Source organism: Budorcas taxicolor, chromosome 5 (assembly GCF_023091745.1).
Source record: "Budorcas taxicolor isolate Tak-1 chromosome 5, Takin1.1, whole genome shotgun sequence".
Taxonomy (NCBI): Eukaryota; Metazoa; Chordata; class Mammalia; order Artiodactyla; family Bovidae; genus Budorcas; species Budorcas taxicolor.
In genome coordinates, this window is record NC_068914.1 from 157,152,753 (window position 1) to 157,178,468 (window position 25,716).

Here is a 25,716-nt window from a genome sequence, read left to right on the forward strand (position 1 = left end):
ATACAAACCAGCTGGGGCCTCACCCTGCGAGATTTTCTTCTGGCCCATCCCTGGGCTGCCAGCATGGCACTGCAGTCTCTCCAAGGTTCTCAGCCAGCCAGCCAGCGTGAGCCAGGAAGGACCCCATAGGCCTCGCACCTCTCTCCCTGGGGCTCCTCTAACCTAGGAGGCATATGCCCAGGTGGTGGGTTCCTCATCTGGCTCAGTTCAGGCCAGAACAGAATCAGGCTGATTATGGGGTGGAGGTAGAGGTGCTGGGGGGACCCAACCAAGGCTGTCTGAGCCTTGAAAAATGAGGTGGGAAGACAGGCTCCTCCCCTTGCCCACCACAGTCATTCTCCGGCACCCAGGCCCAGAGCCCACCCAGCAGCCCTGGACCCCTTTGACCAAGGCTGGCTGTGTGCGCTCAGGCGAGTCACCACCACTGCCCGCCCAGATGCCTGCCCACAGCTGCAGGGTGGAGCTCACAAGAGCGGTGCGAATGAATGCATTTCAGCCACCAGAAAGCGCTGGATGTGGGTGACTCACTTTATTTGTTTACTGCGGGCAGGGTAGGGGGTATTTTCTTTAAAATGCTTTTCCAGAGCCAAAAGGACTCCAGGCCCCTTGCCCGAGTGGGCAGCTGGCCCGTGTCACTCCTGCAACGTCTCTGGGAGAAAGGATGGGGTGGACAGGCAGGGCCTTCCCCAAAGAGCTTCCCAGGCCAACTCTGCTGGCTGCCCACCCCGGAAAAAAGAAACCAAACCCTGAAAACGCCCCATTCCTTGGGCTCTTGAAACTGGGTCTGCCGCCCAGCTCCCCCACCAGCTGCCACCTCCCCCTCCTTCCTACCCGCTCCTTTATCCCCCCCGCCCCGCACCCCCAACCTTATGGGCACTTCAGCCCAGCCTGCCACTCTGCGAGGTGCTTTCATATTCACCAGGCTTGCCCATTGTGAACAAGACCCAGGTGTGCTCAGCCAGCTCACTCCAGCTCATTCTGTCTGGAGACACTCCCCTCACCACTGGTCGTCTCAACCCTGTGACGGTAGGCGGGCCCAGGGGGTGGCCCACCAGAGCAGGCCGCAGGCGCCGCAGTGCGCCCTCCAGTAACAGCTCTCTGGCCAACAGTTCCCCATCCTCCCCACCACCTGCCCCAGACCCTGGGGCTGCAGAGGCCCAGCCTCCCCATCTCTAGCCCTCCCATCTAGCCTCCCCTGGGAAGGCGGGCTCCAGAGCTCCTCTCTGCCACGTGCAGGCAGGTGAGCTGGCAGGCCCCCTCACAAGTACATCTTCATGGCCTTGTGCGTCGTGGGGCAGTAGCGGGCATGGAGCTGGGCCAGGAGGGCCCTGGACGTGGCCTCAAAGCGCGTGCCCTGGCTCTTCTTGTTCCACACGTGGACCGCGAAGGTGGCATTGAGTAGCCGGGTCAGCTCCTGGGGGCTGATGTCTTCGAAGTACTTCTTCCAGTTCTGCCAGGGGATGGGGTAGAAGGCCTCGGGGGGCAGGGTGGTGACGCCGCGGCAGGCGCGGCTCTCGCTCAGGCTGCGGATGGAGCACCATTTCTTGAAGACCCGCGTGAGCAGCTGCGGGCCCTGGTGGCCCCAGATCCAGCCGTTGTAGTGGGCCACGAAGTCGCGCATGCACTGCGCCATGAACTCGTGGTGCCGCTCGAAGGCCAGGAAGGCGCCATTGAGGACGTAGCGGGACTGGGTGCCCAGCGCGTTGGTCAGGTTCCTCAGGTCCTTGAGGACGATGAAGTCCGTGTCCAGGTAGATGCCGCCGAACTTCCACAGCAGCGCGATCCTGGAGGCGTCTGAGAGCACCGGCAGCAGGTAGGGCTCCCAGCGCCGCTGCACGGCCGCGTACCAGGCGGCCAGGGGCGTCTCCCGGAAGAGCTCCTCCAGGTCCAGGGGGCGCATCTGGACGTTGGGGAAGCAGCCCAGGAGCGAGAGGCCCAGGTGCCGCGGGCGGGAGGCGTTCCCGCCAGGCAGTCCCTTCATCAGGACCACCACCGGGGACTCGGGGTGCGCCCTGGCGGCTGACTCCACGGAGCACATGAACAGGAAGTTGGGGTTCGTCCGGTCAGAGGTCTCCAGGAAGAAGATGTTGCCTGGAGGCAGGGTGCCAGGGGGCGGGGGGGTTGGGGGGACCATGTGGGGGCAGGGGATGTCCACAGGCAGGTTAGAGAGTTGTCCTTGGCCCCCGGGCTCTCCCACAACATGCCAGTAGACCATGACGGAGACAAAGAAGGTGAACTTGAAGCCAATGATGAACAGGGTACAGACTCGCTGCCTCGGGGTGCCCCGGAGCAGCCGCAGCAGGCAGTCGGGGGGCGCCGACGTCATCTCCCCAGATGTCAGGAGCCTCCAGCAGGAATCGGCTGGTCTGTAAGAGACGAGCACCACACTCAGGCAGCCTGCTGGCTTCCCCGGCTCAAGAGCACTGCCCACAGACACCAGCCATGGCTGAGCCCGGCTTCCAGACCCCACGGGCTGGCCAGGTGCTCAGGAACCCCTCTCTGACCTCAGCTCTACAGTGGGAGCAGCAGGCCATGGGCTGAGATGTGGGCAGAGGCCCTTCCACTCTGTGATATACTGGCGAGCTCCCCAAGGGCTGGGCCAGTGCCACCCACAATGTGAGGCCAGCATGGGCCCAGCGCAGGCTCTGGCCTCTCTGCAAGGTCTGTCCCCTTTGAACTGCCAGCCTGTGATGTGAGACCCAGTGCAGGCATCTCTCAGCCCCATTCGGTTCCACCAGCTGGGCCTGGAGCTGGAATAAGAGGAAGGGCTGCCTGCAGCCACAAGGACTTTCAGCAGGAGGCCTGGGGGGCTGGGTGCCAGCATGCAAGCTCACTCAGAGGCAGGACGGGCAGACTCCAGGCACGTGGGCATGCTTGCTGGGTCCCCAAGCCCTTGGGGTGGGCATGACAGAATCTCCCGGGCCCCTGGCTTTCCCAGCCCTTGCTTGGAGGCAGGGGGACAGGGAGGTTGTGCTATATAAGCTGTCACTCTGTCACCTGACTAGCACGGCTGCCCTCGGACCCACACTCTCTCTTGATGCCCAGGCTGTGGCTGGCCGGCAGCAGGAACATTCCCGGGTGCCTTGCAGGAGGCTGGGAGGAACAAGAGAGGCTTGTGGTGGGACCGTGTGAATCCTGGGACACATGGGACCTGTGTCTGCCTGAACCAGCTGCAGGACAGTCATACTGGAGCAAGGATTATATTCATTCACTCAGCAAATACTGACTGCCCACCATGCACATGTCAGGGGGCCTTCTCAGCACTTCAAACATATTAAGTCATTAAACACAGCCACCCTGTGGGGCGAGAATCATCCTCCTTTCACATGGTGAGAACACTGAGGCACAGAGAGGTCCGGTAACTCATGCAGAGTCCTCTGCTTGGCCAGGAGCAGGGCAGGGGGTTTGAACCCAGGCCACCTGGCTCCAGGTCTGTGCTCTCACCACTGAGACATGCTGCCTGGGGACTCGGTACACATTGACCCGGACAGTCCTATGAACAGAATCCTGGCCAGTGCTTACTCTCCTGAATCCACATCCATCCAGGCCTCAGTAACGCCAGGGGACAGTTGCATAGTTTCCACTTTAGAGGCCAGGAAGCTTGGGTGCAAGTGGCGGGACACTGGGTGCAGCCTGGGGGAGCCATAGTCAACCCTTCCCCAGGACAGAGAGGGGTCTTGTGGTCACAGCGGGGTCCCAGGAGGCTGTGACTTGCCCAGTGGGGCCTGTCCCTCCCCAAGGCTGAGGCCAGGAACCGTGGCCACGGCATGGGCTGGAAACTGACCAGCCTGGGCGGCCCATGGCGGCGAGGTGGGGAACCGGGCAGCCTGGCCAGCCTCCTGGAGACACGCCCTGGGTCAGCAGCCAGCCTTCTCTGTCAGCAGGAACCGGGTCCTTCCCTACGCTCTCCATGCCCGCAAATCCATCTGCAAAAGATGGCGAGAGACAGGGTGAAGCTGGTTCCCAGCCACATGGGCCAGGCAGGCCGGGCCCGCGGCTCACTTGTTCTTTCTGTCCTCCACTCTCTTGGCCCCTGGGGGAACATGCTGGGGAGAAGAGAAGAGTTAGGCGCAGCTCTGCCCTGGAGGAGTGCTCAGCTTCAAGGGAAGACCACGTGGAGAGAGGCAATCAACCCGATGATGGCGGAACTGGAGCCAAGGGGCCAGCAAAGCGGGAGCAGGCGGCTTCCTGGAGGAGGTGACACTCGATGAGAAGGGAGTCAGCCATGGGCGTGGAGGAGACCTGCACACCTCTCTCTCCCCAGGGCCCGGCTCAGCGCTGGGTACACAGCAGTCACACAGGAAATGGACTCATGGCCTGATTCACTCACTCAACAGCCAGAAGAGAAGAGAAAGAAAGTGAAGTCGCTCAGTCGCGTCTGACTCTTGCGACCCCACGGATTGTAAGCTACTATGCTCCTCTGTCCATGGGATTTTTCAGGCAACAGCCAAGGTAACGATTTAAAAACGCAAATCTGGCCAGGCTGCTCCTCTGCTCAGATGATGAGTGAGGTGGGAGGCCTAGTTCATGAGGGGGTGGCACGTCCCCCCACCCTGACCTCACACCTGCTTCTCTCCCCATCACCACCTGGCTTCCCGGTTCTTCCTTAAACCCATCCCCCCAGGCTGCCGACTCCGGGCCTCGGCACCTGCGGTTCCCTCTGCTCGGAATGCTCTTTCTGCAGACGTTCACAGGGCTGGCTCCTTCATCTTCCCACGTCCTCCCCGCCCCGGCCCCTCTAAGATCCCAGCTTCCCCCACACCCCACAGCCTCCTCCTCTGGTCTGTTCGCCCTAGTACTTATTCTAATACACTGTATGTTTGTGTACTTGTCCGTTTTGGTTATTTATTTGGAACAGAACCCCTATGAGGACAGGTATGTCTGGTGTAGGTTTATTTATTTTTTCAGTGTCTAGAATACTGCCTGGGTCTTGGTAAGTAATAAATAAATACTGAGTAAGTGAGTGACTCAGCGTGTGGGTCTGTACTTACGTAAAGGAGCAAGCGAGTGAATGAAGGGGCCAATCAGTGAGTGATCAGTGAATGAATGAATCAGCAGATGAATGAGTTAGCAAGTCAACAAGTGAGGAAATAGGCAGTGAGCACATGAGGGGAGGAAACTGGGGGGTCAGAGAGAGCTGCCTGGGATGCCCCAGCTGGGCTGTGAGCGGCAGAGCCGCTGGGGGGTCAGAGAGAGCTGCCTGGGATGCCCCAGCTGGGCTGTGAGCGGCAGAGCCGCTGATGTCAACCCATAACCTTGTGCTCCTGGGCCCTGGTTTTCCCCTACAGGGAGAGAGGCTATTTTGGTCCTGAGTATTTTTAATCCTCTGTGAACCACTCTGCTGAGGGCACACAGATGGGCGGTGGATGGAGCGAGGCCGGGGCTGTGTGGGGGCCCAGAGGGTCCTGGCTCTCCCATGGGCTGTGTTTTCGGGGTGGGGATAGGAGCCTGTAGAGGAGGCAGGATGAGCTGGCCATGGCTGAGGGAGCCAGACGCGAGCTGCAGCACCGTATTTGGTGCCTGAGCCCAAGACCCGGGAATGGAAACCGTTTATGACGCGAAGCTGGCCACAGCCCAGTAGCCGTGTGACCTCAGGCCCAAAGCACTCTCCAGTCCCCAGGAGAGCCTCACAGCCCAAGTCCTGGCCTTTGTCAGTCCAGCCTGGCACGTTCCTGCCACCTTCTCCTGTCTCCCGGCCGCCATCTCCAGCCCTGCCCTGGGGAGGTTCTCCCTGTTAGCACCTAACTGCAGTCACACCCCGCTCTAAGTCCTTCTGTGGCTCCCCATCATCAAGACCCGCCGTGTCCAGCTCAGGGAGGAAGGAAGGGTATGAAGTGCAGGGCTGGCGGAGACTGAAGGCTGAAGGTCTGACCAGTCCCCTTCCGAGCTGGCCCTTGGCACTGGCTCTGTGGCTCCCACCTCAGGAGCACGGCATCAAGGGCATCAAGCTCATAGGTCTAGAAAAGGCTGGGACCTGGCTCTGGGACCTCATCCTCAACCATGGCCTACTCCCATCCCTGCCCCCCAGTAGGGAGCCTCCACCTCTGACCCTCGCTGGGCTCCTGGGTCCAGCCCATGGCAGAGAAAAGGGTTATAAGTCACATGTAACTGGGGTCCCCAGGGGAGACAGGGTGGCCGTCTGCTGGTCTGGGTGGTCCATCATCCATTCCCACTTCTGATAACTGCACCCCGATTTCCTTTCCATACACTCTGCTCCTAACTCTGGGGGTGGGCACGGATTCAGGTCTGGGCACTGGCTGTGCAGTGCTCGCCAGCCACAGTGATGGGCCCACGCTCTGCTCCCAGAGCGCAGAAGGCACCATGGATGCTGGTGGCCTGCTCATCAGGCAAGGACAAGGACAAGACCTGGTAAACGTGGGACGGGAGCTCTCTGGCACTTACTGGGCTTAGGAGCCACCGACTGTCCCAAACTAGAGGCGACTTGCCCAGCCCCTCACACGAGAGGGGGAGAAATGGAGCCTTAGTGATGCCCAGTCCCACACAGAGAATCACAGTCGAGGTGGGACTAGAACTCAGCTCTCACACCAGCCCACATGCAACCAGACGTCAGGGTTGCAGTTTCTCCAGTGTTTCCCTCCCATGGGCCCTGGGAGCCAGGACCCAGCTCTGGACTCAGCAGATGCGAGCAACTACCTGTCCTCCACCTCTGTGACAGTCACTTAATTTTTAAAAAATGATTTAAAATTTTTTAAATAATTTTTCTTGGCCTTGCCCCATGACCTGCAGGATCTTAGTTCCCTGACCAGGGATCGTACTCAAGTCACCTGCAGTGGAAGTGAGGAGTCTTAACCACCGGACTGCCAGGGAAGTCCTCTCTTCTTTTTATTGATTTATTTTATTCATTTATTCATTTGGCCCTGCTGGGTCTCAGTTACAGTGCGTGGGGTCTTTGATCTTCACTGTGGCCTGTGAGATCTAGTTCTATGACCAGGGATCAAACCTGGGCCCCCTGCATCAGGAGTGTGGAGTCTTAGCCACTGGACCACCAGGGAAGCCCCCGACAGGTCACGTAAGACCGGGGGCCTCAGTTTCCTCACCTGTGGGAGGGGAGTGCAGAGGCTGCCCTGGGTACCACGTGCATCTTGACCTGCACGTGGCCCTTGCTGGCTCTGCTATCGGCTGGGGGCAGTGTAGGGTTTGGAAACCAATGCCTGTGCGCAGATATGCATAGGAAGGATGGAGGAGACACTGCCAGAGGGTCCTTCTCCTTCCTGGAGACCCCTAGGACTGCAGAGGTAGCAGCCGGCGGAACCTTGTTCTCAGACGTGGAGGGAGGACCCTGACCAGAGAGGAGAGAAGAGCCTCGAAGCAAAGGATGGCACCTTCCAAAGATTTCTCCAATCAACCAATCGGCAATCCGTCGACGCTGCAACCCCACCCGCCTCTTCCTCTCTTCTCCTTTCTGTCCCTGGCCCCTCCTACCCTTTCCTCTCCCCTGCTGCCCCACCAGGTCTGTCTCTCTCTCCATCTCCTTCCCTCTCAAACAACCCTGGGGTGCCCTTTCTGGCCCTTGACCCCATAATTCTGCATAGGGGCAGGGGTGCAGTGGGAGGACACAGAGACAGACAGGGGCCAAAGGCCAGGTTGACAGCACTCAAAGGACTGGATAAGCAGCTGCCTCCCCTCACCCCAAGGAAGCTCTTCCCCAAGCTAGGAACCCAAAGGCCCCAGTTGGCACCTGTGCCCCATATCAAGTCAAAGACACAGGGATTCATTAAGTACCAGGAGACTTAGGGCTGGGGACCTGGCGGAGGTGGGGGTGCCATGGGTGACAGAGAGATAGGGGAGGACTTCCCTTGCGGTCCAGGGCTTAAGACGGCCCCTCCATCACAGGGGGTTGCAGTTCCATCTCTGGTCGGGGAACAAGATCCCACATGACAAAAAGGCACAGCCAAAATACAAATAAATAAAATAAAATGGTTAATTAAAAAAAAAGATCAGAGAGTCAACTGCATCCTCCTGCTTGAGGATGACGCATCTCATGGGGGTCAGGAGGCCCCGACCGGCCCCGGCTGGGATCAGCGCGTTTCTCAGTTCAGCCTGATCCCCAGTAAGGGCTGTAGGATTATTCCAGCTCATTCCTGCACCCGCTCCCCTGTTTAACGTTCAGAAAACATAAGTGACTTGTCCAAGGGTCCATGCTAGTGGCACGGGGGCTGGAGGGTGCTTGCAGGTCTGCCCATTCCCGCTCGAATTGCTCTGTGACTTTAGGCAACTCCCTTTCCTTTGTTGGGCCTCAGATTCCTTCTGCACCACGGGGAAGGGAGAGCCGGACTAACTGAAAGTTCTAACTGTGGGAACACAGGGCCTGTGCTGATCTACCTCCCTGATAAGTTAATGGCTGAGCATATATGGAGGCTATACACCGAGGGATCCCGGAGCAGGTCACCCAGCCAGGAAATGGAGTATAGAATTCAATCCCAGGTCCCTGCTGACAGCCTCTGTTCCGCCACTGATTGGCTCTGTGACCTTGGGCCTGGGCCTGCCCCCATGCCCTGTACATTAATAAAATTGAGGGGGGTGGGCTTTTGGTCTTAGAATTCAGACCCTCCTTGGTGTGAAAAATCAGTATCTCCAGCTTCCAAACCCTACTTGGTGGAGCTGCTGGCCGGTCCTCCCATGGACCCCATCCCCACTCTTTCAGGGCATACCTGATTAAGACTGACGGATATTAGAAGGCAGCGATCCTGGTACAAGTGGCTGTTTTCAGAGCCGAGGTTACAAAATGTTCCCCCTCCAAAGCCTGTAAGTTGTTCCGAGGACAGAAATTCCTGAAGCCAGAATCTAGCAGGCAGCGGCTTGCTCTTGGAGGGGTTACGACAGACGGAAAAATAGGAGAAGCCCTCTGTCTCCAAGAGGAACGAGGCACATTCTTAGTTCTGAGTCTCCCCTCTTCTACTGATGTCAGACTGAGCCATGAGGGAAAGGAAAAAAATAAACCACAAGCTACAGCATTAGGGAAAGAAACCAGGAGCAGGACAAACTCATAAACTCCAAGTCACATGCGAGTGTTGCACAAGGCACCTGGAACCAGCAGATGCGGCAGTGGGGGTGGGGAAGAACGTGGGACCGGGGGTGCCCAGCAGTGCAGGACCACAGCAATTACCACTTCTAAAAGGAAGACGAGGGACTGCCCTGTTGATCCAGTAGGTAAGACTGTGCTTCCAATGCAGGGGGCATGGGTGTGATCTCTGGTTGGGGAACTAAGATCCCACATGCCATGGGGTGTGGCCAAAAAATAAACAAATTAAAAAAAGGAAGACGAATAAGACAGGAGCCAAGGGCTTAATGAACCAGGAGGGTTCAAGGTTGGAGGCGGTGGCTTCTTCAATCAGGCTGGGTTCTGAGAGGCAACAGAAGGGAAGCTGCAGGGGAAGACCGTATATTAAAGGAACAATCCATTCTTGTAAAAACAGAGGGAGTCTTTCAGGAGAGAAATCTAGAGAACGATCCTGGCCTGTCTCCCAATTTCCATCAAAACCTCCTATTAGTCGCTGGTCCAGGAAAATTCTGCTAATTCAAATAAAGGGGAAAAAAAATTGTTAAAGGCATAAACACAACATCCATCCAAAGATGCTACATGAATGAAGAGGGAAAGGAGCACTGGTGTTCCCTTATAAGATGAGTCACTATAAAAATATCGCCACAAAACAAACAAAAATTCTAATCCAGAATGGCAGCATGAACTGAAAACAAGTAAAATAAAAAACCCTGAGAAAAAGTAATTCCTGCTTGAAGGAAGACCAGAAAGCAGAAACATAAGAACGGGAGAAGTTCTTGAAAAAGATACGAAGACAATAGGTGAGAACTGATAGACCTCAGGAAAGAACCAGAAGAAAAAGACAAAACCATTTCAGAAATGAAGACCAAACTACACGAAACCCAGGGAGAGCAGGCATGAAGTACAGTAAGAGGTACAGGGATCAAAATGAGGAAAGGGGACAAAACCAAATAGAAAGAAAGAGAATGAAAGAATTCAAGAAGATGGAGAAAAGACGTAAAGGAGATACAACAAATGCACAACTAGGGTTTCTAAAGAAGGTGAAAACAATGGGCCAGAATAAATATTTAAAATTATAATGCAGGAAAACTTTTCTGAAATAAGGGACAATTTCATTTCATGAATCGAAACAGGACTCCATGTAGTACTGGAGATCAGTGACCCAGAATGGTTAAGTCCCAAGATATTTTCTAGCAAAGTGAATGAACTTTATTATTATTTTTTTAGATGAATGAACTTTATAAAGACACAAAAGTAAATCTTTGGGCAGCTACCTGTGGCTCAGATGGTAAAGAATCTGCCTGCAATATAGGAGACCCAGGTTCGACCTCTGAGTTGGGAAGACCCCCTGGAGGAGGGAATGGCTACCCCCTCCAGTATTCTTGCCTGGAGAATCCCAGGGACCGAGGAGCCTAGTGGGCTACAGTATCGTAGGGTCACAAAGAGTCAGACATGATTGAGCGATTGAGCACGCACACAGAAAGACCTATGAAGGAAACAGAGTCAGGCTGGTATTAGATTTCTCAGCAGACACTCAGTGACAGATAGTGGAGCAACACCTACACCTCAAGGAAAGAAATCGTGAGCCAAAAATTAATATATGTCATCCCTCCGTGTCCACGAAGGGAAGTGGTTCCAGGACTCCCACAGCCACCAAAATCCACAGATGCTCGTCCATGACATAAAATGGTGTAGTATTTGCATATAGCTAGACACATTTCCCAAATTCTCTAAATCATCTCTAGATTATCTATAATACCCAATATAAAGGGAAAAGTGAAAGTGTGAGTTGCTCAGTAATGTAAATGCTACATTAATAGCTGCAAGTGTGCAGCACAGTCAGGTTTTCCTTTTTGGAATGTTCTGGAATTTTTTTCCTTTTAATAAGTTAGACTCACAGTTGGTTGACTCTGTGGATGTGGAATCCAGAGATGTGGAGGGTTGAGTGTATAGCCAAGCTGTTCTTTAAATATTAAGGTTACACACCAAGTTTCAAAATATAAGGACTTGGGCAATAATGGATTATGAGTAATAAGTACAGAAAACCGAATGGTGATTGGGCTAACATTATTAACAGGACTGAATATATTTAACTTCAGCTCCTCTCCACCCACCAGAGGTAGGAATAAGGACAACAGGATGGAACGACAGTGGTGTCTAGTCAGACAACGTAAAAATGTAAACAAAAAATTGGTAGGACAGGCAAAAAGAAGGTGGAAAGTAGAGCAAGCTCTGGTGGCCTCATCTCTAACTGCTGGGGGTAAAAACTAAAGCGGTAAAAGCTTGAGCATATTTAGAGTGCAAAGGGATACGAAGAAGGATAACACCACCCAATGTTACTGCATCTAATAAGACGCACCATCATGAACCACTAAAAAATAAAAACGCTGCCAATTAAGCAAAGCCACTCTGCTTTCTTATTATGTAGGATTTTTCTTTGGCAAGAATTTTTTTTTAAGTTAGATTTTAAAATCACCTATCACGTCTGTGTATACATAGGATGCAAGGAAGGAAGGAAGGAACTCCATAGGAAGGAATATAAGTGAAATAAATTGAGTAAGGTGTTCCTGAAGGTTCACCACACGTAAAACCCGATTCTTCTGAATGATTTCTCCTCAGTGTCACTGTCTGCATTTTCCTACATGGCAGCATCAAGTCCAGCTTACATCATTGAACTTGAGTGCGGGAGGATTTTGGTAGCTGTGGGGGTTCCCTGCGTGGATACTAAGGGACAACCACATATTAACCTTTGGCTCACACTTTGCATCGACTGTGGGTGGCGCAGCACTTCTTCAGAGTGCTTCGCTCTTGCCTCAGGAGGTTTTTTCCGAGCTGCGGACATCTCTTCAGGTTGTCATGTCACTGAATGAGCAGGAAGTGGCAAACGTCAGGAACACTGCCTGACGGAGCGCTTCCAGAAGCACTGGATGGAAACAATATACGCCTCACTCAGCACAGTATCAGCTGAGATGAGCAGTGACTAGAGATAGGGGAGGATGGAGAAGGAGCAAGTTAAATGTATTGTTGTTCATAGAAGAGAAACAACGGACACTGCCTAAAGAAAGAAGGGACTAAGAGTATGATATGCAGGATAAATATAAAAAAATGGAGCCACTCGAACAAATTACAAGCGTTCCCAAATATCGGAAAGATTGCTATTTTTTGTTTTGGGTTGTTTGTCTGTTTGTTTTCATCAGAATATAGCCCTCCCAGGGGCTTCCCCGGTGGTCCAGTGGCTGAGACTCTGTGCTCCCAAGGCAGGGGGCCTGGGTTCAGTCCCTGGTTAGGGAACTAGATTCCACATGTCACAGTGAAAGATCCCACATGCTGCAGCTAAGACCCAGTACAGCCAAACAAGTAAATACATATGTGTGTATATTATATACAAAGAGGAATGTAGCCCTCCCACAAGCACAAAGGCATGCGTACATATGAACACAGCAGGTCATAGATATCAGCCATATCAACACATATAAACAGATCTGACTTATCTATACAAAGGAAAAGGTTTTTTTAGTTTAGCTCCAACTCCATCTTGTACTTGAGACACAAACATCAAAAAAGTGATTTAGAAGGTTAAAAGTAAAAGAATGAGCAAACGTTTAAAGACACATACAAACAAAAACAAAGCTGAAGCCATAATCTTAGTATCTGACAATGGGAATTAAGGCCAGGCATCTCTAAATGAGCCAAGGAAAGGCCACTTATAATGCTAAGTGGTATAATTCACAAGGCGTCAAACACACTGCAGCAATTTTCAGGAAGAAGAAATTACAGGGATGTCAGGAGAAACAGATGGTAATACACTAATAACAGACTGTAATTCATCTTTCTGAGTCCAAGAAACAAGTAGATCAAACACAAAATAATTCAGAAGATCTACAAAATAATCAAAAAGTACAACTCTATATCAAATTCTTGATCATAATAATAAATAATTCACTTTCAAGAGCAGATGGAACATTTATGAAAATTGAAAACCTCAACAAAACCCATAAGCATAAAACATACATTTTATAAATACAAAGCAGTATGACTAGAAATTAACGTAAAAGTTAGGAAGAGTTTTTTAAAAACAAAACCTCTCTCTTGGACAATTCTTGAGTCAAAAGGGAAGTACAAACGGGATCTATGGCATTTCTAGAAAACAACCATATCAAAATACTGAAGAATCTGAATCTATAAGACACAGCTGCAGGTTTATCAGAAGAATGTTTATAGCCTCCAATACATGTGACAAGCAAAACAGGACCGATAAGAAGAAAGAAACCAGCAGGCGAAAAATGGTAGAAAAAGAACCTAAACCTTTTCTTAAAATGTTAGAAAGTAAACGAGAAGACCAAGGAAAGAAAGATTACAGTAGAAAAAAGTCTGGAAGCAGATAAGCAGTAGAACTAAGACATAAGGCCAAAAAACGGGCTCTCTGGGAAAAATTCAATGACATCTATAAATCACAATTAACCTAATTAAGAAAACAAGAGAACTGAGGAGATGAGGACTGAGTACCCAGTGCAAACTAAGTCATGCCAGATGAGAAAGGAGCCAAAGAAGCAGAGGGAGACTTCTTCAATCGTAAGACGGTGCTTTGCAACTAACATTTGAAACCTGAAATGTACTAAATCAAGACTGTTGCCAGAACAGTCAGTCTAGACAGGCCAACTTTTACATAAGACATAGAATTATACAAGATCATTAAGAAACAAAAGCAACACGACATTTTTAGAGAGGAATTTTATGAATTTACATAACAGAAGATCTCAATGCTTTTAAACCTGTTAAATAGCAAAATATTAGAGGGAACACTTGAAAAAAAATTAAGTATGGTGGTTTATTCACTAAGTCATATCGGACTCTTGCAATCCCGTGGACTGTAGCCCACCAGGCTCCTCCATCCACGGGATTTTCCAGGCAAGAATCTGGAGTCGATTGTCACTTCCTTCTCCAGGGTACCTTCCTGACCCAGGGATCGAATTCAGGTCTCCTGCATCACAGGTGGATGGATTCTTTACTGACTGAGCCACCAGATAAGTCTAAGTATAAAGAATTGAAATTAGCATAATATAGACATCAAAACCTGAGAAAGATGGCACAAGACACTCTACTGACCAATATCACTTATGAATTAAAAATCCTAAACAAAAAAAGCAAATAGAACTCAACAGCACATCAAAAGAATGAACAATCAAAACCATGTGGGTTTGGACTTCCTAGGTGGTCCAGTGGCTAAGACTCCACACTCCCAACGCAGGGGGCCCTGGGTCAGTCCCTGGTCATAACAAAACAAAATAAAACCAAGTGGGTTTTATTCTTGGAATGCAAGGATGGTTCAATACTAGGATGTCTTTAATATAATTCACCATATTCATACATCTAAGGAGAAAAACCATACTATTATCCCCAGAAATGCTAAAGTAATTTGACAAGGTTTCCAACACTTTCTGGATAAATTAGGAATCAATGGATACTTCCTTAAGAAAATCATGTATATCAACATCAAAGCCAAGAGCCTGCTTCATACAGGAGTGTGAACACTCAGCTTCATACATGAGGGAACTCTAGCTGAAGACAGGAAAAGGACAAAGTGTCCAGCACCCTCATGGGCAATGGAGGTGTTCATCAGAGCAACTCGACAAGAGAAATTAGAGCTATAAAAACTGAATGAAAGTGAAAGTTGCTCAGTCATGTCTGACTCTGCCACCCCATGGACTGTAGCCCGCCAGGCTCCTCTGTCCATGGAATACTCCAGGCAAGAATACTGGAGTGGGTTGCCATTCCCTTTTCCAGGAGGTCTTCCTGACCCAGGGATCGAACCTGGGTCTCTGACATTGCAGGCAGATTCTTTACTGTCTGAGCTACCAGTGAAGCTATGATACAAACGGGGGCTGCTGCTGCTGCTGCTAAGTCACTTCAGTCGTGTCCGACTCTGTGAGACCCCATAGATGGCAGCCCACCAGGCTCCCCCATCCCTGGAATTCTCCAGGCAAGAACACTGGAGTGGGCTGCCATTTCCTTCTTCAATGCATGAAAGTGAAAGGTGAAAGTGAAGTCTCTCAGTCATGTCCGACTCTTAGCGACCCCATGGACTGCAGCCTACCAGGCTCCTCCGTCCATAAGATTTTCCAGGCAAGAGTACTGGAGTGGGGTGCCATTGCCTTCTCCAAACAGGGGGCAACCCCCACCAAAAGTCAAATAGAAAAAGCTAAAATTACTGCTATTTTTATACAATACTACTATATACCTAGAAAAGTCAAGAGAAACTGTTGAAAAACTCCTACTAATAAAGAAATACCATAAGGTGATAGGAAACAGACAGACACATACACAAATAAAAGCAGCTGGAAGCAGAAGATACAATGAAAAGACTCCTACTCACAGCCACCATCATAGTACTTAGGGTTAAACTTAACAAAAGATGTTCAACATTCATGTGAACAACAATTTAAAGCCGCTGACAATGCAAAGTACGCTTGAACAAGTGGGAACTTGCATTGTGTTTTTGGATGGAAGATTCAGCTTTTTAAAGACGTCGATGTTCTCTTAGCCAATGTATAAACTGCACTCGGGTCTGCAGTTCAACAAACGGATTCTAAAGTTTATTTAGAAAAATAAGCAAGGGACTTCCCTGGCGGTACAGTGGTAAAGAATCTGCCTGCTCATGCAGGGGACATAGATTCAGTCTCTGGTCTGGGAAGATCACATACCACCGGGCAGCTAAGCCCGTGAGCCACAACTCCTGAAGCCCGTGCACCCAGAGCCTGTGTTCTGCAACAGGAGAAGCCCAACAACTAGAGAGCAGCCCCCACTCGCTGCAACTAGAGAAACGAAGACTCAGCCCAGCCAAGTGGAGAAATAAAATAAAATTTAAAAAAGAAAAGTAAGCAAAAACCTACAGGAAAACTGAGGAAAGGAAGACATGAAGAAGGACTGGTCTTTCAGAGACTGACACACGAAGCACCAATAATTAAAAGAACCTAGTTTTTGCATATAAACAGGGCAATGAAACAAATCACAGAAAGAGTATGGTATTTGCATATCCAACATGGGCAGCATCTACAAATGCGCGAGTGAAAATAGATCTTTTAATACAGCTGTTGGGCAAGCAGGGAAGCCAGGAGGGAAAAAGAACCAGATGAGCGGATAGCTCAGAATATGCCCAGGATAAACCCCAAAAGGAATAATAAATGTTTCAGACAAAACACGAGTGAATTCCTTAGTAAACGGAGTTGGGAAGGTTTTCTTAATTATGCATGGAATCCAGAAGTCATGAAAAGAAAAAATTTCCCTGCAACCTTTCGCAAAATACTGAGAAAGTAAAAAATACAAGTGACATCTTGGGATGGCTTTTGTTTCTCTCAGATACCAGACATCTCATTTTTCTAACTTAGAAAGCAATCCCACAAATCAAGGAGAAAAAATGAACAATCCAAAAGAAAATGAGCCAAGGTCACATCACACACACACACACACACACACACACACACACACACAGACACTGATGATTAAACAGATAAGCAAGATGGGGGAGCTTTTTGTAAGGAAGAAAAATGCAGGTCAAAACAGTCCGATAGCATCTCTCACCCATCAGATTTGCAAGAATCTAAAACTTCGACACATCCTTCAGGCAAGGCTCTGAGGAAACGGGCATCCGTACAGTGCTGGTAGGGGTGGAGAGTAACTGACCAACATCTATCAAAATTACACATTCACGTACCCTTTCGCCTCACAGTCCCACTCTGTGAATTTATCCTACAGATAAGTGATATTTGTACCGCTCACAGGTTTGTTTGCAACCGCAAATGATTAGAAACAACCCAAGGTCTTCCTTGAAGGGACTGGTTAAACACACAGTGACACTCATATCTTGGAAAACAATGCCTGCTCCCAGGGGGCCAGGAACAAGGTCACTCTGACTCATCACAGGGCCAGCACAGACCTTAGCACATTGAAGGTGCTTAATACATATTTTCTGAAAGAATGCATGAATGATCCCTAAACTGCCCAGAAAGCCAGGGTAACTAATGAGTAACTAATCTAGGGGAGCGCCATCTGCAAACCGGCAAACCCTGAGCCCGCACAGACGACAACAGTCAGAAGGTGTAACTGACATGTTCCCGCCTCACCATCCAAGGGCACAAAATATGGTCGCATGCCGTGTCCCTTCATATTCAAGTACCCGAGTGTGCACCTGTCCCGGGAGAGAAAGGTGACCTTCCCAACACTACATGGCTAGTACCTGGTGGGGGGCAGGGGTCGAGGGGGGTGGCGCCAGGATCTCCTCTCAGGTATGTCTGCATCTGAAAGTCTCAGAGGCTTTTATCTTCCCTGAGGCCATGCCAGCCCCCCAAGGTCACTCTGCAGTAGAGCCTGGGCTCCAGCTCTCAGGATCAGGGTGAAGTCACCTTCTGCTCAGGCAGGGAGTGATAACTCACCACGGATCTGGACACCCAGACATCTGCTCTTAGCGACCCTGCACTGGGAGGACCAGGGGCGGGGGTGCGGAATGGTTATGGATGGCTTCTCTAGAAAAGCTGACATGTGTGCAGACGCCAGAAGGAGGTGAAGCACCAGCTGGATGGATTTCTGGGGAAAGGGTGCCCAGGGAAGAAAGTCAGTGAGTGCAAAGGCCCTCAGGCATGTGTGCCTGGGGGACTGACCGTGGAGTCACCACCAGGAGAGGCTAGAGAGATACAGGGGACGCTGGGCCGGGCTGGGGAGCGGGCTTGAGGGCCACAGGGAGGACTTGACAGCTGATTGGCAGGGGGTGCCAGTGGGCAATTTTGAGGAGGAAAGGGTTATAGCGTGACTTTTTTGGGGGGTGGTCACCCTGTATGGCTTGTGGAATCCTAGCTCCCCACCTTGGCAGTGAGAGCCCCAAATCCTAACCACTGGACTGACAGGGAATTCCCTAGTGTGACTTATGTCTTAAAGAAATCTTTAAGATCTGGCTGCTTTATGGGTCTAAGTCACAGGGGACGTGTAGCAAGCAACAGGAATGTGTTACAAGGCTATTGTGGTGATCCGGGGAGACGGAAGCGGAGAGAGGGAATTGGGGGCACAGCTCCGCTAAACAGATTTCCGCTCTACCCCTCCTTCCCTCCCCCTAGCCCAGCCCAGCTCTCTCCATCTCTCGGTCCCTGTCCTGCGACGCGCCACCCCAGCCGCCTCCTGCTGCAGCCCCACACAAGCCCGCAGACCCCACAGTGCTGGGGTCCGGCAAGCTCTGCCTCCCCAGCCCTGCCCGCTCCCGGCGCATGACCGCCAGACTAGCCGAGCTGACGTCTGCTCCATTGCTCAAGCCACCAGGCTCTGGAAATTCCAAGCCTCTGCAACCCACTCTTTCCTCTTCTCAAAACATCCCTCCACACTCCCCTGCCCAGGAACTTCCTGAGCAGAAAAGGTACGAAGGAAGTTTTGCCATCTGTCTGGAACACACCGCCTACCAGGCACCCCACTGAACACCACGCGCCCTGGGTCTCCATGTCCACCGCGGTGGCCCGTCTTACCAATGAAAAACTCAGGTGCAGAGCAAAGGGGCTGCTGGGCTAGTGAAGGGGGGAGGCGGGATGGGCACCACCCAGGTATGTGTGCCCCCAAGTCTCTCCTCACCTAGGAAGCCACCCAGATATTGACGCTTACTGTGGCTGGGCCCCCATTTCTGCACACATTCACACCAGGAGGAGCTCATGGCTACCTTCCAAAGGAGTGTGAACAGCACTCACCCCAAACCCTGTGCTCCCCCTTAGCCCAGACCCCTGGCAGACCTTCAGAGCCCCTGAGCAAGTCCTATGGGGGAACCACCAGGGTGAATTTGGTCTTGGAGTGAATTGGGATTGCAGGAAAGTGGGCACCAAGCCAGACACTGCCCACTCAGCCTGATATTAAATCAGGGAGGGCCTGGCATACAGCAGGTGCACGATAAGTGCGTGATGACACGACAGCCATCCCGATATATCCTCAATGCCTTTGAAAATGATGGTTAAAAGCTTCAAGAAAACCCAGCTCCTCTCTTGCTCAAGGCACTAGGCTCTGGGAACACCAAGTTTCTGAAACAAGCTCCTTCTTCTTCCCAAAATGTCCCTCCACCTTCCCGACCCAGCAACCTCTCAATCATCGTGGGGAAGACGAGCTGCCATTTGCCAAGAATCCATCAAAATACTGTCATGGTTTTCTTCATACCTTTGAGTATTGCCTCTGTGTTTCCACAGTGCGTATACACAGACACTTAGCCAACAGTGGGGTCATGGTTGGTGGGGCTCCCAGCTTTTCTAGAGGGATGTGTGTGTATGTGTGCGTGCATGCCTGGGGGGCAGGGCAGGGGACGTCCAGTCACCACTCTCAGTGAACAGCTCCTGCTTTGCTCTTTATCTTGAAGGTCTGAGGTGAGGGTATGTGACACGTCAGCATTTTGGCATATGCTTTCCAGTCCTTTTCGGCCGCCTCCACTCACACGGAGCAGTGTTTACGCAGGCTGTGTCCAGGAGACGCACAGAAAGTGATCCTTACCCACACTGCTCTACACCTTGTTTTATTTTTCACTTAAAAATATGCGGGGCCTCTGTCTCCTGAAACCAGGTGGTGGTGGTTACATAACCAGACCCATTTCCTGAAACTCATCAAACTGGACGTGCGCAACAGGCTGTAAATTCTACCTGAATTAAACTCTTTGGAAACACACGCTGCGCCTCTATCATGTCAGTAGACACAGCTCCACGCCCTACCTCTCCAGGGTAGCCCACATTGACTGCTGGAGGGGCTTCCCCCTGTGAGCCCCTCTGTGGCTGAGCCCCCCGTGGCTCTGCTGGTAAAGCATCCACCTGCAATGCACAGACCCAGGTTTGATCTCTGGGTTGGGAAGATCCCCTGGAGAAGAGAAATACTACCCACTCCAGTAATCTGGCCTGGAGAATTCCATGGACTGTATAGTCCATGGGGTCGCACAAAGTCAGAATCAACTGAGCGACTTTCACTTTGCACTTTGACTGCTGGAAATGTGGCTTTTTGCTTTTATAGACAACACTGTGGTATCTTAGCACTTAGATCTCTCAACACATCCTTAATTACTTCTGCAAGACCCTTCCTAGAAATGAACGGCTTAGGCCAAAGGAAATGCCAATCTGTTCTCGATACAGGTCATCACTGGTCTCGAGAACTTAAAAAGTCCAAGTTCTCTCCAGCGTCAGGGCTGGTCCTCCTTCCCATCCTCTCATCGGAAGAGAGACGGGTGTGGCCAAGTTAGCGTTTATTAAAAGCTGCCTGTCAGGAATGGAGCTATGTGGTTTAATAACAACAACGGTGCATATTTCCTGAGGGCTTACCATGCACAGCCACTGGTTAGAGTGGTTTCTCCTTCAGTAACTCATGTAATCTTCCCAGTAGCTGCGTGAGACAGGTCCTCTTATTATCAATTACAGTTTAAGATTGGAAACTGAGGCCCAGCTGGGATTCAAACACCCTGGGATTCAAATAGCCAGGTGAAATAACTCTGTCTGTAGCCCAGTCCCGTTCAACTGGGACTGCACTGTGGCCAGGGGCTCAGATCTTGCTGTGGTCAAGAGGAGGCGGCTGACTCTCAGTTCCTCATCTGTAAGATGGGACTGACAGCTCAAGAGGGCTGAGGGGGTTTAAAAAAAAAGATCAGGTTAACAAAAGCCCTGAAGTCAGGTAGGGGCTTGATCAATGGAAAGAAAAGTGAAAGTGTTAGTTGTGTCCGACTCTTTGCGACCTCATAGACTGTAGCCCACCAGGCTCCTCTGTCCATGGAATTCTCCAGGCAAGGATACTGGAGTGGGTTGCTGTTCCCTTTTCCAGGGGATCTTCTGGACACAGGGATCGAACCCAGGTCTCCTGCACTGAAGGCGGATTCTTTACTGTCTGAGCCAGAAGCCCGTCCTCAAATCAGGAGATTGCCTTGGAAGCTTCTGGAAAAAAGCAATCGATGACTACAGACACCCAGGGTAGGGTGGGGGTGTCTCTGGGCTCCATATCTGTATCTGGGACAATGGCGTCTGCACTTTCAAATCAAGATGTTCATGGAATGTAAGGACCACTTTTCTGTTTTACTTTCGCATCTACCTAGCAACTCAGACTTTGCACAGGTGTGACATCCTGAAGGCCCTGCTGCCCCTGCAGCACTTGGTTCCTGCTGGGTGAGAGGAGTGTTTGGGGCACTGCCCTGAATGGAAGGGGCCCTCCTAGTCCCTGCGGCCAGCTCTGCAGAACTGGAAGCTCCTGGCCCCACTGGGGTCTGTCCAGAGGGAAGACAAACAGGCAGGCAGGAGAGGAAGGGATGCTCACTCACCAAGCTCTAGACACAGAAGATGGGTACTGTTTCTTGCTAGCTACAAGAGATGGAGGTCGGAGAGGACGCTCAAGGGCAGGTGGAACTCTTCAAGGTACTTCCCCTCCCTCTGGAGTCTGTCGATGGGGGTGATAACACCTTCTACCTCCCACCTCCCAGGGAAACAAGGAGGACTCAAGGGAAATGAGGTTGGCAAACAGCATTGGGTGCTGGGGGCCTCAGGTCCAGAACCTGCCGATGATGCTTTTTTTACTTTCTTTTCTGGGAAGATCAAAGCCGATTCATAAGATGCCCTCCCATCCCCTCCCTCACACCTCCTGTCCTCACCAGCTCAGAAGGCCCCCCTCTAGACCAGTTCCAGCCCTCTCCCGCCTCCAGCATCCTCTGGGACTTCATCTACTGACCTGCCCCTCCCTCTTCAGGGACTTCAGCCACTCCCTCGCCTGGCTCTTTCCCATCAGCTTATAAATGCAGCCAAGTCTCCCTTATCCAAAAGCACAGATACAGTAAAATAAAAATTTTAAATGTGTTGCTCAAATGCACACACCATCAGCAGCAAAAATAGTAATAGCCTAGTCATAACCTGGGAGAAGATCTTTGCCACCAAGAGACCAGACAAGGGGCAAGCGTCTCACTGATGAACTCAAACAAGTGAATAAGAATCACCCAAAGATACCAGATGTTCATGCTCTTTGACCCCAGTAATTTCATTTCCAGGAAATAACAGGAAATGCACGTTCACAGCCTAAGGAAGTACACAGTGGCAGTTCCTCTGGAGAGCCAGCTGATGCTACACTGACTACCAGGTAATTCCCTCTCCAGAAAAAAAAATCCGGCAATGCATAAATTTATCTATGAACTCAATGTAACACGATCTAAAAGAGCCAAATATTAAAAAAAACACCCAACAAAACCTAAATGTCAAATGAAACTCATTAACTAAATATGACGTCACAATGTCTAAGCATTGAAAAATATGAAAAAAGAATTAGGGAAAGACGAGGAATTTGCAACGTTTGTGTAAACAAGGCATCCAAATTTGTTGTTGTTTAGTCGCTCAGTCATGTCTGATTCTTTACGACCCCATAGACTGTAGCCCACCAGGCTCCCCTGTCTGTGAGATTTCCCAGGCAAAAGTACTGGAGTGGGTTTCCATTTCCTTCTCCAGGGGATCTTCCCGACCCAGGGATGGAGCCTGAGTCTCCTGCATTGTCAGGTGGATTCCTTATCACTGAGCCACCAGAGAAGCCCATTCCAATATGTACCAATGTGTTTTTTAAAAAGTCTGGCAAATTTTAACAATAGTTATCTCCAAGTGATAACTGGTGGCTCAGACGGTCGTTCGATCTCTGGGTTGGAAGATCTCCTGGAGGAGGGCATGGCAACCCACTCCAGTATTCTTGTCTGGAGAATCCTCGTGGACAGAGGAGCTTGGTGTATATACGGTCCATGGGGTCACAGAGTCAGACATGACTGAGTGACTAAGCACAGCACATCTTCAAGTGATGTGAATATGAAATCCCCCCCGCCCCCCCCCCACGTGCAGTTCATTCATTCAAGCAAAAGGCAGTAAACACCTACTATGTCAGGCTTGCAAGTTTCCTCCCTCCAGGAGCTTCCAATCTGGAGAGAAGGAGGAAGGCAACAGAATGCAGGGCAGGGCAGTCAACAGGAGGTAAGAGTGCGCTAGGAGCGTAGTAATGAGCACAGCTTGGGTGGCCAGATTGAAGGTGGAACTGCCCCCACCAGGATGTGCAGCAGCCAGTGGGGGTGAGGGTGGGGCAGGGAGGAGCTGTTTTCACAGATTAAGCTTCTCTTTTCTCATCCACTCCTCTTCCCATCTGGTTACAAATGCCCCCGGCAGCCACCTTGTCTCACCCTGCCCTGGTACCAACTCAGACCCACGGGGAACAGCACTCTCGGCTGCCCTGGGTCCCTGAAGAGCTGGACCTCCATGGCCCTGTGGAAGGGGCTGACGGGGGCCAACCTGATGCTGCAGTGTGTCACAGCTTCCTTAAGTTCCAAGTAAGTCACCTTCCCAAGGCAGCTCAGCTGATAAAGAATCAGCCTGCAACGCAGGAGACCCTGGTTCAGTTCCTGGGTCGGGAAGTTCCCCCGGAGAAGGGACAAGCTACCCACTCCAGTATTCTTGTCTGGAGAATCCCCATGGACAGAGGAGCCTGGTGGGCTACAGTCCATGGGGGTCGAAACGAGTTGGGACCCGGCTGAGCGACTCAGCACAAGTCACTCTGAAAGATGCTGCCAGCCCTGGCACACAGCAGAGCCAGCCCACTGGCCTAGGCAGTTCTAGGGCTTCAACAGGTACAAGGAAGCAAAACAAAATGGTAAAGAATTTCCATTTCGGTGTGGTGCGCTCTAATATGGAGTGCCACAGCGGACAAGCAGGGACAGGCACGAGGGGCACTGGAAACAGGCTTGGAAGGAAAAGGAGCAACTGAGAAGGTTCCATCTTGACTCTCCTTTCTTAGTTTTCATTTGGGCCTGATTTGGCTGCCGGGCTCTTTGGCTGTGGGAACAGGGATGCGAGCAGGAGGGGACCGTCGCGGCCAGCCTGGGCCCTGCTTTGTCCCTCTGGACAGGGTGATTCCCCCATCTTGGGGAGGTGGTAACAAAGGAGGAGTCCTTGGGCAGCTGGGGTGGGGCTGGAGGGGCTGCCAGAGGGGTAGCACACCAGGTGCCCCGGGTGGTTTGAGGGAAGAGGGCACGAAGGAGTCCAGAGACCCTCAAAGGGCCACCACGGAGCCGCCGCTCACTCCATATTTGGCGGAGACCAAAAGGGTGTCCTCAAGAGAGAGGGCCGCGAGGTCAGGGGAGGTCCTAACCCTCTCAGAGCTGGGGGCTCGGCTGCGTCTGGCCGGGAGGTGGGAACCTCGGCCCGGCACGTGTCAGAAGCGGAAACTGAGGCTGGGGACTCGGCTCGCGCCAAGGGGCGTGGACTGAGACTGGACATCCCCGGAAAGAGCCTCTGCCAGCGCACCGCAGCTCCCGCTGGGACTCGACGCTTCCCATCTGGAGGAGAGAAGCACGCCGGAAAGAGGGGGTGGTCTGCGGATCCGGATCCCCGGGACGGAGCGCTTAGACCCTGCTCTCCCCACTTCCCAGTTCCGACCCGGGCGGTCCCTCCACCTGGAGAGAGCCTTTCCCCCCTTCGCCGTCCAAAGCCTCAGCATCCTCAAAGGCCCAGGGGGACGCCTCCCATCCCCCGGCAGTCTCCGCCCGCAGCCGGCCGCTCCCCCCGACCCCTCTCCCCAGCCGCGCCCCTCGGGGCCAGGGGCGATCGCGGCGGGCGGCGAGGCCTCCGGGACTTTTACGCGCCCCCAGGCAGAGCGGCGCGGCTCGCCCAAGGGCGCAGCGCGGGCCGGGGGAGCCGGCCCTCGGACCCGGGCTTCTCGCCCCCACGGCCGCTCTGCTCCTGCCGCGGGGACCCCCGCCCGGGCGGCGCTGCCCGGAGGGCTCCCTGGCGGGGCGCGCCCTCCTTTCTCGAGCTGGGCTCCCAGCCCAGCCGCCGCGCTCAACTTTGGGTGCCTCTGGGGCGGAGGCGGCGGTCGGGGAAGCAGCGCGCACAGTCGGTGCGCACGCGAGCGACCCTCCCGAACAGGTGGTCCCGGCGGGCGGCGGCCGAGCCCTCCGCAGCCCCCACCCCTTCCTTCTCTCGGAGCGCGCCTCCCCTCCCGGGCCCGGGGCGCCCCCCGGCCTGTGCCGCGGAGCCCGGCCACTCGTACCTCTGCTCCTGCGACTCCGGCCGGCGGACAACGCGGCCCCGCGGGCCCGGCGGGCGGCAGGCGGGCGGCAGGCGGCGGGCGGGCAGGGCCGGGAGACCGGCGGGCGGAGCGCCGCTCCTCAGCCCGGGGCGGGGTCAGCGCCGCCCCGCCCCGCCCCGCCCCGAGGGGGTCCTGTGAGTCCACGCGGCTCCCAGCGCCCGGGGCTGGACCGCATCAGCCCGCGGGCCCACAGGTACGGAGCACTCCCCGTGCCTCCCGGCCGCGTAGTCTGTGGCTTTACGATCCCTTTCCCCCCATTTAACAGATGAGCCAAACGAGGCTCAGGGCCGTAAGTGACTTCCACGTCAAGCAGCTGGGCAAGGGCAGGAGCGGCATTTGAACTCGGGCCTGACTGTTGCCTCTGGACCTCCTTCCTCCGTCGCCGTGCGACCGATGCTAAACGTTTTGCCTGCATCCACCCAGTGTTGCACAACCTTCGTGCCCTGTCCTTTTCCCTCTCACCCTCTGGTCCACTGCGCACGTGCCGAGGTGTGCTCACTTCCTCCTCACCCATCCTCTCACTCAGGAGGGCCGGGCGAAGCCCTTTCCACTTGTCCGCAAGGTCCCACCCTTCAAGCCGATGCTGATCACGTGATTCTGCCCTCTTTCCCCTC

The 25,716-nt window shown here is 52.6% G+C and overlaps 1 protein-coding gene across 5 annotated transcripts; it reads right to left on the minus strand.

The window, feature by feature from the left end:
- Positions 1-857: 857 nt before the first annotated feature.
- On the minus strand, positions 858-25,130 carry A4GALT (alpha 1,4-galactosyltransferase (P blood group)). 5 transcript variants are annotated; one of them, XM_052640220.1, is made up of 5 exons: positions 4,649-4,665; positions 4,003-4,188; positions 3,785-3,926; positions 2,998-3,093; positions 858-2,366 (listed from the first exon to the last, which is right to left on the minus strand). In XM_052640220.1, exons 2-5 carry the CDS (start codon positions 4,043-4,045, stop codon positions 1,259-1,261), a joined length of 1,389 nt encoding a protein of 462 aa, XP_052496180.1. In that variant the 5' UTR covers positions 4,046-4,188; positions 4,649-4,665; the 3' UTR covers positions 858-1,258. The 5 variants fall into 5 exon arrangements, with proteins under 5 accessions (XP_052496180.1, XP_052496182.1, XP_052496181.1 ...); XM_052640222.1 differs by lacking the exons at positions 4,003-4,188; positions 4,649-4,665 and adding an exon at positions 25,064-25,130; XM_052640221.1 differs by lacking the exons at positions 4,003-4,188; positions 4,649-4,665 and adding an exon at positions 8,673-8,976.
- Positions 25,131-25,716: the final 586 nt, after the last annotated feature.